Source organism: Mercenaria mercenaria, chromosome 18 (genome assembly GCF_021730395.1).
Source record: "Mercenaria mercenaria strain notata chromosome 18, MADL_Memer_1, whole genome shotgun sequence".
NCBI lineage: Eukaryota > Metazoa > Mollusca > Bivalvia > Venerida > Veneridae > Mercenaria > Mercenaria mercenaria.
This window is the reverse complement of record NC_069378.1, coordinates 18,636,996-18,655,677: the sequence shown is the minus strand read 5'-3', so window position 1 is coordinate 18,655,677 and position 18,682 is coordinate 18,636,996. Positions and strand designations below refer to the sequence as shown.

Genomic DNA, 18,682 nt, shown 5'->3' with positions numbered 1-18,682 from the left:
AACAGAGAAATGCATGCTACATCACTTGCAATACGGAAGAACATTTATTGCGACCTGACATTTCCGGTTTCTGTTTTCTTATTGCATGTTTTCATACGTTTGTTTGCTGAAGAGTGTTCAAGTAAAACAAGTAAAAATGAAAAAAAAGTTCATAGAACAAGAAAAATGCATTTTCCTATGACATAGTAACTAAATATATTTAGCAAGCTTGTTTTTTTTCTGTCAAATTATAAAAACAAGACGCGGATTCAATATCTTCTTTGTGCACTCTTAAAATTATTGTCGATACGATGCACAGAAAAAAATTCAGACAGTTTCAGTTTTATGCATGTATTTTACTTGCCACAAAACACTAAAAGCTACAGTAATGCGACGTCATACCTGTGAATAAAAGTAATATAAACACCTTATGATGAACCAAAAATCGTTTAAAGTACCAGTAAATGTTTATTTTCTGCCTAATTTACCACAAATTGAGCAAAACAGCTAACAGTGCTTATTGTTAAAAGTTAATTTTATTGTATTGATATCAGTAGGGGCTTCTAAAGCGAAAATAAAGTAATAATGAAGTTCCTCTCTTGACAATTGTTAGAGGACAACTTGTGACGTGTTTATGTTGAAAATATCCCTAGAAATTAGAGTCTAAAACATGAAATATTTGCACTAAAAAAGATAGGCAACGAATGGAATAGGCTGCATTGTATCTCTTCATTTCTGTTCTTTTGTGCGTTGATTTTCTTGTCATTGATTGTGATAAAAATGATGGTGGTGGTGGTGGTGATGATGATGATAGTGGTGGTGGTGATGATGATGATGATAGTGGTGGTGGTGATGATGATGATGATAGTGGTGGTGGTGATGATGATGATGATAGTGGTGGTGGTGATGATGATGATGATGATGTTGGTGGTGGTGGTGGTGGTGGTGGTGCTAGTGGTGATGGTGATGATGATGAGGATGATGATAATGATAATGATGATGATGCAGGGGCGCTTATTCCGTTTCTTCTGAAAGCAAATTACACAACTGTCTCAGACCAATCATGGTTGTTGTTGTTGTTGGTTGGTTGGTTGGTTGGTTGGTTGTTGTTGCTACTTTTATTGGTGTTGCATTTTTGCTGCTATTGCTGCGGCTGCTGATGGAAGTTGGGCTTCTACAATTTCTCCTAAAAAAAACTGCAAAGGTCCTAACTTCGTGATATGATCAACGGTAAAATGGTAAAGTATGTGGCCAAAGGTCTTGACCCATCTAACACCCTTGACCAATCACTTAATGTCCTCTTTGGGTCAGTGACCTGTACTTTTGATATTTTTAGTATATCATATGTCATTTATATGCCAATGGGCAAATGCTTGATCTAATTTCAGTCGTTTATACAGATAATTATCCCATAATTTTAGTAGTTTTCGGTAAATTAACCACTTATAGACACAGTGGGGACTGTAAAGTCCTATGGAGAAAGATATATTAGGGCAAACAGAATAAATTTGTTTCATGTATACAAAAGAAAATATATGCTTAGTCCAGATAAAATCACAAAATTATGCTGCTTGAGGTAGAAAACCCTAACCGTTTCGAATCTTAACCCGCCCAGGCATGCCTCCCGGTGTATGCCATTATTTTGAAATTGAGAAATTAGTTTCATTTGTAATTCATTGAAAATAAAATGTAAAAACAAAATAATTCTGTGATTTCTACACAGCTTTTACATATAAGAACACTTGTGTAAAATTGTATATTGTAAAAAAAATACAATGTAAATCGTAATATAAAGCACTCGTGTAAATTGTAAACAACAACAAAAACAACAACAAAACACTCGTGCAAATTGTTTTAACCGCACGTAGTTTTCAGAATATGTTGAAAAGCTCCATAATGTATTTGATTAGTCTTTGTTACTAGTAGTTTATGTTTGTTGATTGGAAGACACAATTTTAAGTTACAATCATGATGACTTTTGGCGGTGGACGAAAACCGCAAGGGGACTGTTCTAGCAGTATAGCCCGTATAGGACCACCAACCTCCGTAAGCCAGTTGGGTAGCTTCCTGGCATTAAAGAATTCTACCCAAAGCGGTACATGCGGGGCAAGTTATTCGAAGTTACTACCTTAACTAAGCCACTTACACCCCATTTGACTGGTCAAACAGTTGAAAGAACACTTGATGTGAAATAGAACTTTCTTCCCATAAAATATCAAATTTTTTCAATTTAAGCACTGGTTTCTGTTTTGTATAAAAAATACCGATGACAGAGAACTGCTTATATTGTCAAAGCAGCATTGTTCTCATGCATCTTATAACATTTCTACATTTAAAGTACTGGCATATTACGCCAAAACAGTGATGTAAAGGTTACTAATTATTTTCTATACATCATGTTTGAATTCAGAATATTTTAATTTTCAAAATAAAACATTAATTTTGACGAATCAGCGATTTTTTGTACTACTAAAGTAAATTGAACGTTTAAATTTCTTTGTTCAAACCACAGTAAAAATCGGGAGTAAATATGTCGGTATTTTTCTTCAGGAGCGTCTGACTCGAGTGAAATTTGACCGCAACTGGTTGTAACAGCAAAGGGTTTCAGTGTCAGTGCGAATCAAGTTAAAATGGCTTTCATCTTGATTTTTAAAACTACCTTGAATACAATTTAATCTTCCTACATTTACACGCAGCATGCAAACAGTGATGAAATTTAAGTCCAAAAAAGTTCATGATCTGTGATTGAATGTAAAAGATCTGTCAAAGCAGAACGTAAAATTATATTTATTTGTAAATGGAAACTGAAACATGAAAGAAAGTTATTAAAAATCATTTTGAGCTGTCTGCTGGTGTATATATTAACATATGACTGAGATTAACATCTAAATTGGTCATTAATAGCAGATGATTGATGGTCCCAACTTTGTCAAGGTCACGTGACAATCATGCTGCCTGTACCCGGAGCGAAGCCGTCAAATTTTATATCTAAATCACTGCAGCTCTTTGTTTCGTTATAAAGATGAAATTTAAGTAAATTGAAACTTTCTAGCTTGCAAGGTCGGCACTAGATAATGTTAGAATAACTTTGGCCAAACCAATGTGTATGGACCGCCGGTACTGTCTTTTGTAATCATGAAAATCTATTATGTTTGTTTTTATTAGATTTTCATGACTACAAAAGACAGTGCCTGAGTTCCATAAATGTGTATGTATTTGTTAGGATGTTTCTATAAACGTGATGCATGCATGTTCGCACGTATACATTAAAATGTGATATTATTTCAGGAAAAGCGGACTTCTGGGTACAGCCACTGACAGTCCATAAGTAAATCTCGTAAACTTCCTTACATAAAAGAAGTCTATGCCCGAGCGGAGTTTCGAACCAACAGCTGTGATGGGCCGGCGACCTCCTTTTTACCAATAGGGCATGGACTCTCACTACAATGTTCATGACGACAAGCGTGTCTATATTTCTTCCTCTGCCAGAAAAGATACAGAGTGATCTGAACAGACTAACAGAGGAAGTGGAATATCTTAGCTAATTTTAAAGAACAAACTGATTCTTTAACATGTCCGGGGTAGAGCTTCCTGGTCCCTCGGCGGTTATAACCAGTACTGAATACTAGTAAGTGAGAAATAGCACAAAAACTTTTCAAAAACTTCATTGTCGAGGTCGGAAATCGAACCCGAATCCTCTGGATTGACAGTACAAGTGTTTGACCACTAAACCACCGTCCACTTGTAAACAGTTGCTTCTGTTAAAATACCTTTAATTAAGAACTCTGAGATCATAAATGTTCCGAAAAAGAGTCTGTCGCCTCTGTACTTGTGTCTCAGTGGTGTTATATTTTCTGATCCTTTTAGATCATGGAATTCTAATTAAACCAGGGTCATGGAGGGTTTTTATGAGCTTTCATACACAGACACAATCAAATAGCGACTGCTGTTATTTTGTTCGACTGCAAAGGACCTTCTTACAGTGTCTAAGTTTTCGTTAAGACTTTTTCCATCGTCATAATCACGGGTGGTAAACGCGCAATCCAATTCCCGCCGGGAATACGCTTAAAATGGGTTGCGCAACATCTGGTACTGGTGTTGCGCGTAAAAAAAGACGAAATTGAGGTATGTGAAGTTATGATTTTGCTTAGTATGAGACTAGAATAAATTTTCTCGAAAAAAGCAAAATGCTATTCGACACAGATATGATAATACATCATATGTGTAAAATATCGGGTTTGTAATTTATGATTCGGCTCTATTATCACAAAAACTCTGGCGACACGAAACGTGGAAAAAGTATGAAATCAACAAAAATGGCAGTTTCTGACCTCATATGCCTAATCTGAGGACATCTGAGGCTTTTTATGATATCTCAACTGTTATAAAGTAACGAATATCAAAATTATTTGTTTCAAATCCTGCTAACGGGGACATAATTGACAAAATAATCATCGGGAATGGTGTTGCGCACCGGGAATGGAGTTGCTCATATACATCATAATGTGTATAATGTATACGCGCAACTCCATTCCCGGGGCGCAACCCCATTCCCGATTATTTTTTTGCCAATCTTTCCCCCAAAAGCAATATTTCATTCAAGTGTATGTAATATTCATGACTGTTTTACACGTGTTTGATCATTCGAAGCGTCACATTTCCAGACAGAAGGCACAAGAGTTAGAAAATTTGCATTTTTCATGATTCCATGCTTTTTTGACAGCTCGAGCCATCAGAGTTTTTGTGATAACAGAGCTGATTCTTAAATTAATAAGTTGGTATTTCATACATATGATCCTTATTCATTTTTGTGTCGAATAGCATTTTGCTTTTTTTCGAAAGCACTCGTAAATGTGTAATTATTTACAAAAACAAAACCCCACCTACCTCGATTTTGTATAATTGATGCGCAACACCAGCACCGGAAGTCGCGCAACCCATTTTTGGCGTATTCCCAGTGGGAATTGGATTGCGCGTTTACCACCCGTGATAATGCTCCATATAAAAAAATGATATTATTAAGGAAATGGTATATTTATGGCCATTGTTAATAAGTATAAAGCAATCAACCTATGAGCTAAACTCAGCCCCAAACTGTCGGTAATTGTCTTTATATTGTGGTACGAGTATTTACAGTTACTTGCTATTTCATCGTAGTTACAGTACGCATATTTTGTAGGGAAAAAAGCGTTTAGAGAGCAAAGAGAAAAAAGTATGTCAGCCACGTTAAAAGGCAAAAAAAAAATCTTATGCTTTTTTGCTAATCTAGATTTTTTTTTTATAAAATCTGGGTCCTCGCTTTTGCATGTTATACATAAAACATGTCTGCAAATATGATTTATGCTTGATTTTTAGTAAACGTACAAAAACAAGTTGAAATTAATGGTTTTCGTATTTATTAATTTGCATGTTTTTTTTCTTGAGAGGCTTAATCAAGGCAAAAAAGGAAATGTAACCCAAAGTACCACAACGCACACAGAGTAGAGGAGAAATATAGGGGCATTTCTAAACGAAATGCCAAAAGAAAAACATGGCCACAAGCTTATGAAAGTCTTGGGAAAGGGTACCAAATACGAAACAGAACACAAACAAGAAACAGGAGGAAGTTACAGGAAAATACAATACTGTATAGCGGCTAAATTGGAAGAAAGTTAGAAGTTCCAAGAATAAGATGAATACAAAAAAGAAAGTACATGTAATGATATAGAAGGAGCAACAAGAACAGTTTCACAAATGAAAGGTAATACTAATAATATAGTACTAATAATACTAGCTGGTCAGAAGAAGCATTTAGAAAGGCAGGAGGCCAAAGGAGGAAGATGAGCACATAGCATGGAAAACAATATGAAACTAGAACAGAGGTAAACCGATGAGTAAACGGTCGAGAAACAAAATAAACACATTGATAAGAAAAACAGGAGGAAGGACAAAAAGGAAAGGACACTGAGCAAGAGCATGGAAACAAAACGACACAGGAACAATAAGGGTAATAGAAAATAGAAATAACGAGGAGCAGAATAAATAGATAGTAAAGATATAAGGAAGAATGAGACCGACGGAGAAAGGACAATGAGCGACAAAAGCAAGGAGAAACCTGCGCACGGGAGAGCAGGAATGCTTCTACTTTACTTGGAAAGAAAGTATAAACATTCCGGGGCATAATGAATAACAAGACAGAAAGAAAGAAAAGAAGAATCAGACCAAAAGAGTGAGAAGGGCACTGTGAGAGAAAGTTCAGGACAAAAATAGAGGAGCAAGAATAATTTTGCTTAACAGAATGAAAGTAAAACATTTAGGGGCTGAATGAATACGAAGTACCGAAGAAAATAACGATTTAGACTGCCTGATTTCAATAAAATGCCATGCGGGGCCCACAATTTAGTTTGTATTACTAGTGTTGTAATATTTCAAATTACGGAATACATTTTGGATATAACAACGGTTTCAGTTTGAGACTGAGGCGAATTAGGGGAGATGGAGGTATAAGAAGCTGTACGGAGAGCATTATCACTTTGAGAAAAAAAGAAACAAGCAGCCAAACGGGGAGCAAATCAATTTGAGCTCAAGAGACCTTACGGAGAGATGGGGCAGCAATGTTCGGAGAATAAGAAGCTATTGGGAGAAGAATCCCACTATAGGAACAAAATAATATTACGGACATGTAGAGCAGCAATCATCGAAAAGAAGTACATGTAGCTGTTGTGAGAGCAACATCAGTTTGAAAACAAGAGAAATTACGGTGACACAGCGCAGTATTGTTAGGACACAAGGCGCTATGAGGAGAGTTACATCAGTTCAAGATCGAAGACAGTAATCATTATGGACTGGGGAGCATCAATATATGAGGAAAAATAGTAGTACACACAGCATCGCCGTTGTTTAGATAAAATATTGTTGAAAACGGGTAATCCCATCAAGGAAACAATAAATAGAGCGGACAAAAGGTAAAGCAGCAATGTTCGTAGGACGTGAAAAAAAAACATTTGGGAAAATCGTAAGCAAAATAGGAAGAAAGAGAACAACGATGAATAGGGGAGTCTCGTCATTTTAAGAACAAAAATGAAGCACTGTTCGACATCAAGAAAATAAGAACTAAAACTATGCTGTAAAAACATGAAAACAAGAAGTAATAAAGTTTTAAGACGAATAGTATTATAAGGACAAAGTACGCTAAAAACTGGATTAAGTTAATTTATGTCAGTTATCTTACAAAAAAAAGGTTGTCTCACATTTTGGACAAAAAATATTTAAATCAGACATTCTTCTCTGTCTATTTTCGTAAAGTAAATTTTAGATAGACCAATAAAATGAAAGATTTCACTTCTCTGTGCGGCTTATGGTAGGGTGAGCGGCTTATGGTAGGGTAAATGTCAATCATACGATACATGACATCTACAGACATGTGACAACGTGTCATTTGAGGTCACCCAAACGGCCTACAATGTGAACTAAACACTTTAGACGTGAGGTGTGTAAGATTACAGACTATATTTATCTAGTATCATATTATACCCCAACTGGGTAAAAAGATACTTACTGATGTGTTAACCCATAAATTATTTGACGAAAGTTTATCACATACATTAATATGTTGCATTCTTTTGATATTGAACATGTGATGTTGTAGTTATGATTGTACACATAACTCATAATGAATGGTTTTATACATGCACTTTATATTTTATGTATTGTATGACTTTTTTTCTTCTTTTTTCCTTTGCTGTAGCATTAAATGCATTAGAACACGCACATATCCGTTCAGTATAAATGCATGTTTCATTAATACTATTATATTATATTGTATATAAGATACTAACATGTTGTGTTTAGTTGATGTTTTGTTAAAAATACAGTATGTAAGCGTCGCTGTCAAAAAGGATACCTGTCTATTCGATTTGGTCCTGCTCGTTAGTTCTTGACTTGGGACCAGGGATAATGAGGTCTACAAAGGCATACAAATTTGCCAATCAAAATATTTCATGGTCATAGACAAAAACCTGGCCTGCTCCATCCATCCATTTCTCATTCCAACTACACATGCATTGTCCTAATTTGCCTGGAAATCTAGAATTAGAAAGAGGGGTCCTCCATGCTGTTTCTGATTAGTTTGAGAAGTATTAATAAATAGTACGAGTAAAGGATATATGAGGTGAATATGGTAGAGAATAATGCTTAAGCGGGATTAAATACAATAACAAGACTACTGGAGACAACTGTAGACTAAATGCACGGCAACGACTGAGGAGAACAATAAGGAACTAGGGCAATGTGTACTTGACCCTGTGAAATAAAGATTCTTTAGTTAAAATAAAGCATGCTACGTTGTCATTGTGTGAGTGAAAGTAATAAAAATCCAATTTCAAAATGACAAAAGATTAAACTCATATATAGAGTTTTTTTACAACTTCCTCATTTAAGATGCGACCTCTGTGGTTAAGGTCATCGGCTCTGAAATCATCTGCATCTAACCAATGTAGGTTTCCATCTCGAGATAAGCAAAGTCTTTGAGAAAGCCCTTCACCGAGCTTACAGTAGCTGTGATTCTACCAAGGTGCCCGTCAGAGCGATCCAGAATTATATCTGAGGGGTAAACTGGGGTCTACTTGAACCATTAAAGTTTGAAAGTCGCCGTATTTCGTATTTCCAAAATTGCGACAGTTTGAAAAAAGCAAAACAGACAAAAATTTCTGTGCAAAGTTCACAAAAGACTTCCATGCAACTAGTTGGCTTAAAGAAGGAAACGTTTATGGGAGATACGTTGCCAAGTGATTAATTTCGACACAGTTTGGCAAAACTATTTGTTTTAAATTTGTAATATTCAGTTACTTCGCACGTTCTCTAAACCAAAGATTTAAAGCTAGATTTGTCTTTAATGCCGTTATCAAAATCGCATGTCATTACGCTGACACAGTAGATATCCCTGGATCAAATACTAAGCTTTGTTTAACCTATTTTGGGTCCCAATTTTGTCAAGAAACAAGGGCATTCGGTCAAGAACCTATAAAATTGTCGAATACTGAATCACAGATAATGCGTTGAACTGTTGACGTTGTCTTAACATGTTGTTGTTTTTTTTTTTGTTTTTTTTTTTCGGTTTTTTTGTTTTGGTTTTTTTTTTGGAGAGGGAGGGGATATATTTTTTTTGTTTTGCATTTCCATATATGCCTTACAGTGAACATATTTTTATTTAATCATTCATTCAATCATTAGTTCATTCATTTTACTCCGATGCCTTATTTCACGATTATTACTGAGATGTTTGTTTACTTTCACAACATCATTAATTTCTGATAAATTAGTTAACTCTTATCATGCTAAACACTATTGATTCTGCCTTTGCGACCAGTGCAGATCAAGATCAACATCCGTGCAGTCTGATCATGATCTGCTCTGTTCGCCATTCAGTCAGTATCCTTTTGGTAATTAAGCACCCCATTTAACAGGGTCCATATTGAAAGATGGACATGTTCATTATAGAAATTTAGCGGGGGTAAGGGTTAATAAAATGACAATTAGTTATATGTAGCCGGATATGAAATTGTTTCGTTATTTGCACTTTACCGGAATGTGCGTAGAATGCGGCACATGCATCAAAGCACGTGCACCATGAATTAAAGAATGTCACTTATTTACTTACCACGCGTGAGGTAAAGCCAATGGAAAAGCCTAACCACTTACCAGTAAAACAATCGTACCATTGTATCTTTTATCACGTATACAAATTAAAAATGAACGTAATGTTATAAGTGTATGTTTATTTAGTCAAATTAAAATGAATAAAAGTAAAATAAGCACGGAGTGCCAGTAATAAAAATGTTAGAGTAGGTGCATTAAGTTTACCGAAACAGAAGCTATGCAGTAAAGTGCAGTTTCAACGTATACGTTCAAATTGTCTTACTCCCCTGTTGAAATCGTTTTCATGATAAATGAACTCTTTTTTTCGGTCAGGACACTTTTCATTTCATTTCTGTTTAATCCACCTGAATAGCCCAGTAGACCTAGAGAACCCGAGACTATGAACCCACGAGATCAATCCCCGGCCGTAGAGGTATGTTCTCGTTAAATGTTATGCGGAGAACAGTCAGCTTCCCAAATCTCTGATTAATTTGGGAAGCTGTCAGCTGTTTGGTGAGAATATGTCAGTACTGGCGCAGAAGAGGGGATATTCTAGGGGCATCAGCGGCCTGGCTGGTTCAGGCCACTTGTCCCTCATGGACATGGCTTTTAAACCTCGTTTTAATGCGAGGCACCGATCCAGCTGGTTTACGGAAGGTTGGTGGTTCTTCCCAGATGCTCGGGCCGCCCGTGCCTGAAACAATGCTCCAAGAGTCACCTGGAGTCCCCCCCCCCCCACACACACACAAAATAAAAGCTGAAAAGTCGCTCTATATCACATGTATTATTGATCTGAATTGTGTCGGTATGACGTTAAACCAAGCAAAAGAACATAGCATAAATGAAATATTACTGACAGATGGCATTAATCCAAACTCAATCAGAAACGTTTTATTAATAAAATAATATTGATGTTCTACCAACGAAACATGCTCAACTGTCAGGTATAAAACAGTATTGTTCATGCATGTATTATCATTTCTATCTAAAGTCTTAGAACCCTAAAGCAAGAAGCAGAGCCCTTAAGAAGTGTGTTTAAAAAAAAATAAAATATTTACAAGTATAGAAATCACAAATTATGTGTCTCTAATTACATGGTCATTTTATTCAAAATTTCAAAAAAAAAAAAAAAAACCTGCATAGGCCATACCCAACGATTTCTTAAATTATGGTACGTGAAGAGCCTAAAATCATAAAATCGTATAACTACAATGTATATTTTTGTTACAGAAAACTGAAAACTATGTTAAGTATAAAACTTATATCAACTGCTTCTACGAGAAATATAACAAACAATTAATCAAAATCAACGGAGGTGACCTACATGGTTAATAATTAAGTGTCCCAAGATCGCTCGGGGGACGTTCTAGATATCATGTAGACCGTACTCGCGTCTTCATTAACAAATTGGCTATAGCAATAACTTACTACAACACGTGCCAAAAGGGTTAGTTTCCATGACAAGCACATATTGTAAGCCGAATGCATTGTTGAAATGAGCATCGATGCCACTGCACAGGACCAAACCCAAAGACAGTAAATCAGGAAAATCTAAATAATAGCATCTAGGTTGCATTTTACATAAGAACGATTTGCGATAGTTGTAGTCACATAAAAACGACCTTGTCTAACTGGATAACTGGCATAGGTTCAAATTCAAACTGTCACTTTAAATAAACATAAAATACTAATTTACAACTCGGCTGTAAACTCTGCTTTATTGTAGACATTTAAATGGTACATTTTTATATTTTTCCTTATACGGCCAATCCTTATCAGTTATGTACTTCTTTAAAAGGCCGTCATCCGGCTTCGACAAACATGGACTTTGTATCAAATATATACCATGCAAATATTTGTATCTCCAAATTGACACTTATTACTCTATCAAGACATGCAGGATAACAAATAATTCCTTTATCGCCACCGCACACTGGGCTGTTTGCTAAAATAGACCCATTAATTTCTTTAAACTTATCTTTTTGTCGGTCCCAGTAGGTGTTTGGGGGTTTTTTTTCTCAAGATTTGCAGGGCTTCACCGATATTTGAGAGGAATACTTTACTTTGGTTTTTGCACGTATACTGTGTGCACAGATAAGTAATATGTAGGTTCTGTCCAAATGATATAAAACTTGAAGCAAATACGATGTAATAAAACCTTTTAAAATTTTGATGTTTCCTCGTTCCTGGGTCCTAGTCAGAATTGAATAATGCTACGTATCGTGTAGTTCAACATAAATTCAAATCAAATTATTCTTTCCATAACATGAAAAGTTGTATAATACAGGCACAGTACACCAGAGTTTTCAGTTACGGCATCGGTGTCATGAATGACGGACAATCACTCATATATTAAAATTGGAGTAAAAATACCCTATGTATAAATTACAACAATTTTCACATTTTTCCTCCCACTTTTCTATTATTAAAGTAATTTCTTCATGACACGATACTTTAATACATTAGTAGGTTTCTAAAAACATTTTTTGTTGAAATGTTCTAACTAGTGGGGATACTTTCTGAATTACAAAAAAAAAAACACATCAATCTCCAACATTTCAAGTTATGACAACCAACAAGTTAAACGGTACCATATCACTTCTGGACTTCACCTTTAAAAGATTCTATTAACTTGCAGAAGGCCGTTGGTTATCTAACTAAATATAAAGTAGTTCTATCAGGGGCTGATTGAATGCAATACCACCACTGCATGCGAGAAGTCGATCTTAATTGCAGTTTTGATGCAAAGACTGAATACATTTGCTTCTAACTGAAAGACAGAATGACAATGATCAGAACGTTGCGAATGTCCAATATACGGAGAAGCAAAACTCGGTAGTTAATTTTTTGACGCCTACGATGTTCTGTCGGGTTCTTGGTAAACGTTCCAATTTCGAGCTAGTACTTTAGTAAATCTATCTTGAATCTGTTACAACTTCTTCTATGAGGTCAAATGAGCTACTTTACTATAGTTATCCGTTTAAGCCTGTTTTTACGTTTCAAGCCTGATTCATTGGATGGAAATAAAGGTCAAGAGTGTTAACAACATCTAGCTCTATTGATCAAACACGACCATCGTCAATGTACAAGCTGGTTCGTTATCTAAGCTTGAAACAGTCCGTTGCCAAAATCACGTCCACTTTATTGCTTAAGCCAGGAGCAGTTCCTTGCAATTGTCTCATCCAGCATAGCACAGTCAACGATCAACCCAACACCTAGCCGGGTACACCGCTTGTGTCGCCGACACGTCCAGCTCAATTACACTAAATGTGGCCACATCTAGTCCAGTGCATGGTCATGATCTATTCTTTGGGCCCTCCCCATTGCCGAAAACGCATTGTCACACAATGTGCTACGAAATACAGCTGTAGAAAATACCAGTTAGACTGTTTGAGTGTTCATAAAAGATACATGCATCCTTTCTAGATGGGGACTGAAAAAAAGCTCGTTTACTCAATTACTGACAGTTTTATATTCAAAACAATGATATTTCAACTCCTATCATTTAGGACTGGGCCCTTCTGGCTTTATTATCAGTAAAGCAAGTTTAACTCTACAGTTAAACAAACACATATATCTGATACATTGTCCACTTCAGTTTGTACAAAGTCTCACAAACAGTAACAAAATTCACACATCTGGATGAAAGGTCTTTTGTGAACACTTGAGAAAATTGGGCAACATGTCCATGCACCTAAAAATGTCACCATATTGAAATAAACCGTTCAAAACAAAGTCAAGTGTTTGGATAGATAAGAAACTTGGTATTTAAAAATTTACGCATAAATTCCACCATAGTAAAACATGTGCCGTTAAAATGGGGCTCATGTGGCGCATACCCATTTTAGATATAAAACATCTTGCCAACATGCGTCATAAAAAGATTATTGCAATTTAATCTTTGCTGAGGTGATTAACAAACACATTTCATATAATCTAAATTTTATTCCATTTAGTTGGTATCCTCTCCAACCAACATTCTAACACCGTCCCTTTACAAAACGCGTCGTGTACCAGACATACTTGCAATACCAGGAAACTAGCGTCCCAAGCCTGGTAAACAGTCATTAAACCCGAGAAAACATCTAAAGTCTTAGCAAACGCTACAATTTACGTTTTTATATCTTCATTGTCGCCTAGAAACAAAAGAATGTCATTTTACTGCCTGATTAAAATTCGTATACTTGAACTTGTCAAAAAATTACGTCTAAACACCTGAATTAATCTGGTTTATTAACCACTTAATGTCATGCATTTGCCTGTCAATGCAGTTGATCAAAAACAATTAACTGAAGTCGAATATAGTACTTTGTATAGATGTTTGTCAACGAAATACTTGGCCGAGTCCTCTTGTGAAATTTATATAAAATGTCTTAAAATACAAGAGAGAAAAATTCGAACCACCAGAACAGGGATACACAAGTTCAATCATCTAACAACCACTTTAACAGCTGTACATAGCAAGTTTGATATGGTACTATCGGGTGACCATCTCTCCAATGTAGACATGCTTATTGGAACTTCTTGCTGAGGGAGCAATACGTGATGCTCAAAAGCTTATTAACGCTGCTATCTTTGTTGAAAACGTTTACGTACATCTTGCTTAAAGACCAATAGGAAAAACTCGATCTCACATACACTCTTTTAGAGAACTGTTTGCCAACAGATCAAAACATATGATGCGATCTCGTACCGAAAGTCCAAGTTTCTGAACACTACAGATACTTTTGCCCAGGAACAGACGAGAATACAAATGTACTACAAATTGATGCATAAATTCTTAGACACCAGCCATGATTGACCTCTAGTGTGTGCCGACATTGTATAAAGATGTGTGTAATAAATGTAAAACAGAGTTGCATGTAATACATTTGTTTTTAAATAACTTGCTAAGTTGCCAAACCACGTTTTCAATTAATATTGTAATTAACTAATCTGTATGTTTTGGTGTATAATATTACTTTTCATGGGAAAACAAAACTAGGCTTCAATGATTTAAAAGTTTATTCAAGTTTAAAATCACAGATGAGGAAAAATGAATGGTAAAGTACAGTATTTTACAATAAAACATTCATAAATACATACTATATGTGTAAAACAAAACTATCAATAAATCCTCATAACATTTTAAAAGACAAAAAAGTATAGTACTAAGTTATCCATCACAGCATTCAACATTAGAATTAGTGGTAGAATGTGAGTATATTAAACTGGAATGAATGATCAGAAGTATGTGAACTTGATATAAATAATAATTCAGTAAGCAATTTAGCACAAATTAAAGATTATTTTTGGAACTGCAGCAGCTACACATTATATGGCATCTACTTGTTTCTTATATAGTGCTCACTTTGCATTAGCAATGTATAATCCTTCAACGATGCAAGTTTTCCTTTTTGTAAACAAATGTATTTTCACATAGGTTACTAAATATAATCATAAAACTTCATTTCTGTCAAATTTTGTTCAAATTCATGAAAGACACCATCAAATTATGCTTGATATCGGTATTATTTTCCCTGTGTATTCCATCGAACTTACAAACATTGTTGGCAAAAGGTAATGGCCAATGGAGTCACCAATTAGTACGACAGATATAAGTATGAAGATGCTGGATATTTTGAATAGTTTCCTATGAATAGTTTCGGTCCTCTACATTACAGATTATTTTTTCTAAAATGTGACGACCTTATTGTTTTCAAACGGACATATGAGTGCTTCTTACAACACAAAACGCTTCCCAGTGTTGATTTTAATAAGACACATCATGATAAGTAAAGTTTCCTTAACATCCATCATTTCATCATCTGTTCTTTGTCAATGCGATGAGTTTCAAAGAAGGCCACACGTAAAACTACCAAAAATTAACGTGTCTTAAGCTAGACAGAAGTCTAGTTAGTTTTCGTACTGGATATTGAACTGTTCTATCAGTTCCGCGATTTTATCTTCTTGTCCCGTCATTGTGTAATATTCAAGCAGTCTTTCGGCTTCTTTCACCTGGTCATGCTTCTCATCCAGCTGCTTCCTCTGTTTCTCTACCTTCTTCATTTTCCTTTGATATGCAAGTGTTAACTCTTCAGTTACTGCTTCTTCAACTCCTTCCATTTCTTTCTTAAGGCGTTGAATCTTTTCATGAATATTTGCTAAAGCTTTATCTTTCCTTACACCTAATGCTCTACTTTTGCGTCGTTGCAATTCCCTAATAAACTCTGATGACAACGAATAGAAGTTTACCATAAAACTCTCTGTATCATTTTCATTGTCAACGTTTTCGTTACTGTTTTCCCCAGGGTTTGCACTTTCCTCCCGTGACGTGTTTTCAATTGGTGTCTCCGATTTTTTATCAAAATTTTCCGCCATTTCTTGTGATGTTGTCGTTTTCCTTCCATCAGTCTCATTATTTTCTGTTTTCTCTTCTTTTGTTTGGAATTTAGGACACGAGTCGTCAGTTTGATCCAGGTTAATTTTTCTTATAGCTCCGCTGTCAAAACGGAGTTTAAGTTTATGCCCAAGAGCCTCAAATACTTCTTTTTGTATTGTTTCAGTTGGTATATTAAATATTGTAGAAGACTCTTCCGTCCCCCCGTCTGAATCAGTATTATCATCAGACACCCTATCCTCATCTTTACTTTCCTTTTCAGTATTCTCTTCCTCGTATGCACTCTCTGCTCCATCGTTCTGATTATCTTTAGTATCTTTAGTGTCTAAATCAGTCTCTGAATCAGATTCAACATCTGTATTTTCACAGTTTTCTGCTTTATCAACATTGCGTAACCTTTCTTGCACAGCGACCATTATATCATCTGGAATATTGTACTTTGATATAAGTGTTTCAATAAGAGACAACACATTCGGTCCCAGCTGACTCAGCTGCTCTCGAACCAGCTCTAATACTCTCTTTTTCTTCTCTTTATTTCTATTCACATCTTCATCAAAAGTTATAGTCGTGGTACCCTGATGCTGATCTCTTTTCGTTTTGGTGTTTTGGATTTCGCTACTGTACCCATCTTGAGACGCTTTTTCACCGTCTGTACTTTTAACCTCATTTTCAACACTTTGATCCGTCTGTTGGTCTGCATGGCTCGCACTGCCGGTAGATATGTCCTCTCCAGCATTTACCAGTGTCTCTTCATCAATGTCTGGTATTGGGTTACTCATAACAAGTGTTTTATGAATCTCTATTAACGTTTTTGTAGCATTCATGGCTTGGACTTCCTCTAGTCCAGCTACAGAAGCATCTACCTCTTGGCATGCCTCTATCCTTTTCCTGTCCTCCTCAGTGGCCAGTCTTGCCTTTTTGGCGATATCATAGAAATGTACTGCAATCTTTTCTATATTAAAAGTATACTCCGATAGGCATAGGCTTATTCTCTGGTACTCGTCCTCGGCGAAAAGAGGATCTGACAAATTTGCACTTATGTCCTCTTGTTCTTTGACCACCTGAAAAAAGAAAATACAAATAAAAATGATTAAAGGATTGCAATTATAAGTACTAGAATGAAAGACACAATGCACAATTAAACTACACAAGCCAAGTTTGGTATCTGATATTTTCAGAATCGTTTGTTTAAATTCAAATCTTCTATAATGCTAACTTTTAAGCTACTCCCTCACAGTTTTGGTAAAAAATTTCAACATGTTCATTTCCACAATGTTTGGCATAGAATGTATATTTATGGCACTGAAAAAATGATAAAGTGGGTGACAATAAGTTAGATATTGATAAAAATGCAGGAAGAATGTAAATTTTCTGCATTGTTTCAAAAGCGTTGCAAGGGTTTACTACCTAACTTTTGGTTTATTTTTAAGAATATCTTGCAAAACTCTCGTTAATAAGTTTGTATCACTAGATCTAGTCACTTTTAGAGTACTCACTTTTTATGGATTTTTTAGAGAAATTGTTTTTCGTCTAATAAGTGGGTTAGTCCCTTTAACAAGTTTTAACTATATAATACTTCTATAAATTCTCAAAATTATTCATTTTATTAGTAAACGACGGGCTATAGTAACGGGAAAGGGTAAAGGAAATAGATAACACAAATCCTTCTTACAAAATAAAGCAAATATGCACTTGGTAGATCTATACATTGAGTTCCGAATTCGGCTACCCTTATCTGGCCTCAGACAATGTATGCGATCAGCCATTTAGACGGAATAAAAGCTATGACTTTGCACTTGGTAGCTTTAAATAATATTATATCAATAGCTGCAATTTTACATAGTCTCTGTTATGTAATGTTATTTATATAGGATCATTAGCATAACCGATAAACACGATATATGTCTGTTGACCTATATCTGAGCTAGCAATACATAATGCTGTACATAGCCATCTGCGTAGGAATAAAATTATGACCTACAATTTTATATTCTTGATTAATAAACTTCCTGATTGATTCATTGACCTTTCAGTACTAAAGGTTCATTTATTTAGGTTATTCAAATAAATTATAATTCTCTTACCTGCATAAATCTGTTCATCATAAGATTCCCTATCCATTCTTGTGGCTTTAAACTGCCAACACGTTCTTCTAGGACAGTGTCCGTCTGTCCACATCGTTCGCACCTGAGTACTATCGTGCCAGCCTTTTGTTCGCCACAATACGGATGTAAACACGCTTTACAAAACATTGATATGTCTCCCGACCTTTCGGTACTCGTGTCGGCATCCTCGCCGTCGTCGTCGTTAGTAAATGCGCGCATAAATCCGCTTACATCGATCGTAGTTTCTGTTTCACTATCGTCGTGTTTTCCCGAGGTCGCCATGTTGTTTACTTATCTATCGATTTAGGCAAGGGGAGTAACTCTAAAGGTTAAATGCACATATAACTAAGTCGGCAAAAACAACAACAACAATTTAAAACATATAAAAAATAAAAGATAAAAAATAAAACATTAATAATCAGTGTGCATGCTATGTGTGTAATCAGTGTAAAAAAATTTAAACTGCACATGTATCGTTCTATGGAAAATTTCATCAGAAGACCATGGATACACATACACTTAGTATAAGTCTATTAGAATCTAGCCAGGTCCTTCTTCTTCCAGTAAATGGTCAGGAGTCGGGTTCGACCCCTGTTTGTCCCCT

The 18,682-nt window shown here is 35.6% G+C and overlaps 1 protein-coding gene across 1 annotated transcript; it reads right to left on the bottom strand.

Annotated features, from left to right (window-relative positions):
• Window positions 1-14,580: 14,580 nt before the first annotated feature.
• On the bottom strand, window positions 14,581-18,399 carry LOC123538687 (uncharacterized). The gene is made up of 2 exons (XM_045322980.2): window positions 18,058-18,399; window positions 14,581-17,034 (listed from the first exon to the last, which is right to left on the bottom strand). The coding sequence occupies exons 1-2, from the start codon at window positions 18,358-18,360 to the stop codon at window positions 15,490-15,492; spliced, it is 1,848 nt and encodes a 615-aa protein (XP_045178915.2). The 5' UTR covers window positions 18,361-18,399; the 3' UTR covers window positions 14,581-15,489.
• Window positions 18,400-18,682: the final 283 nt, after the last annotated feature.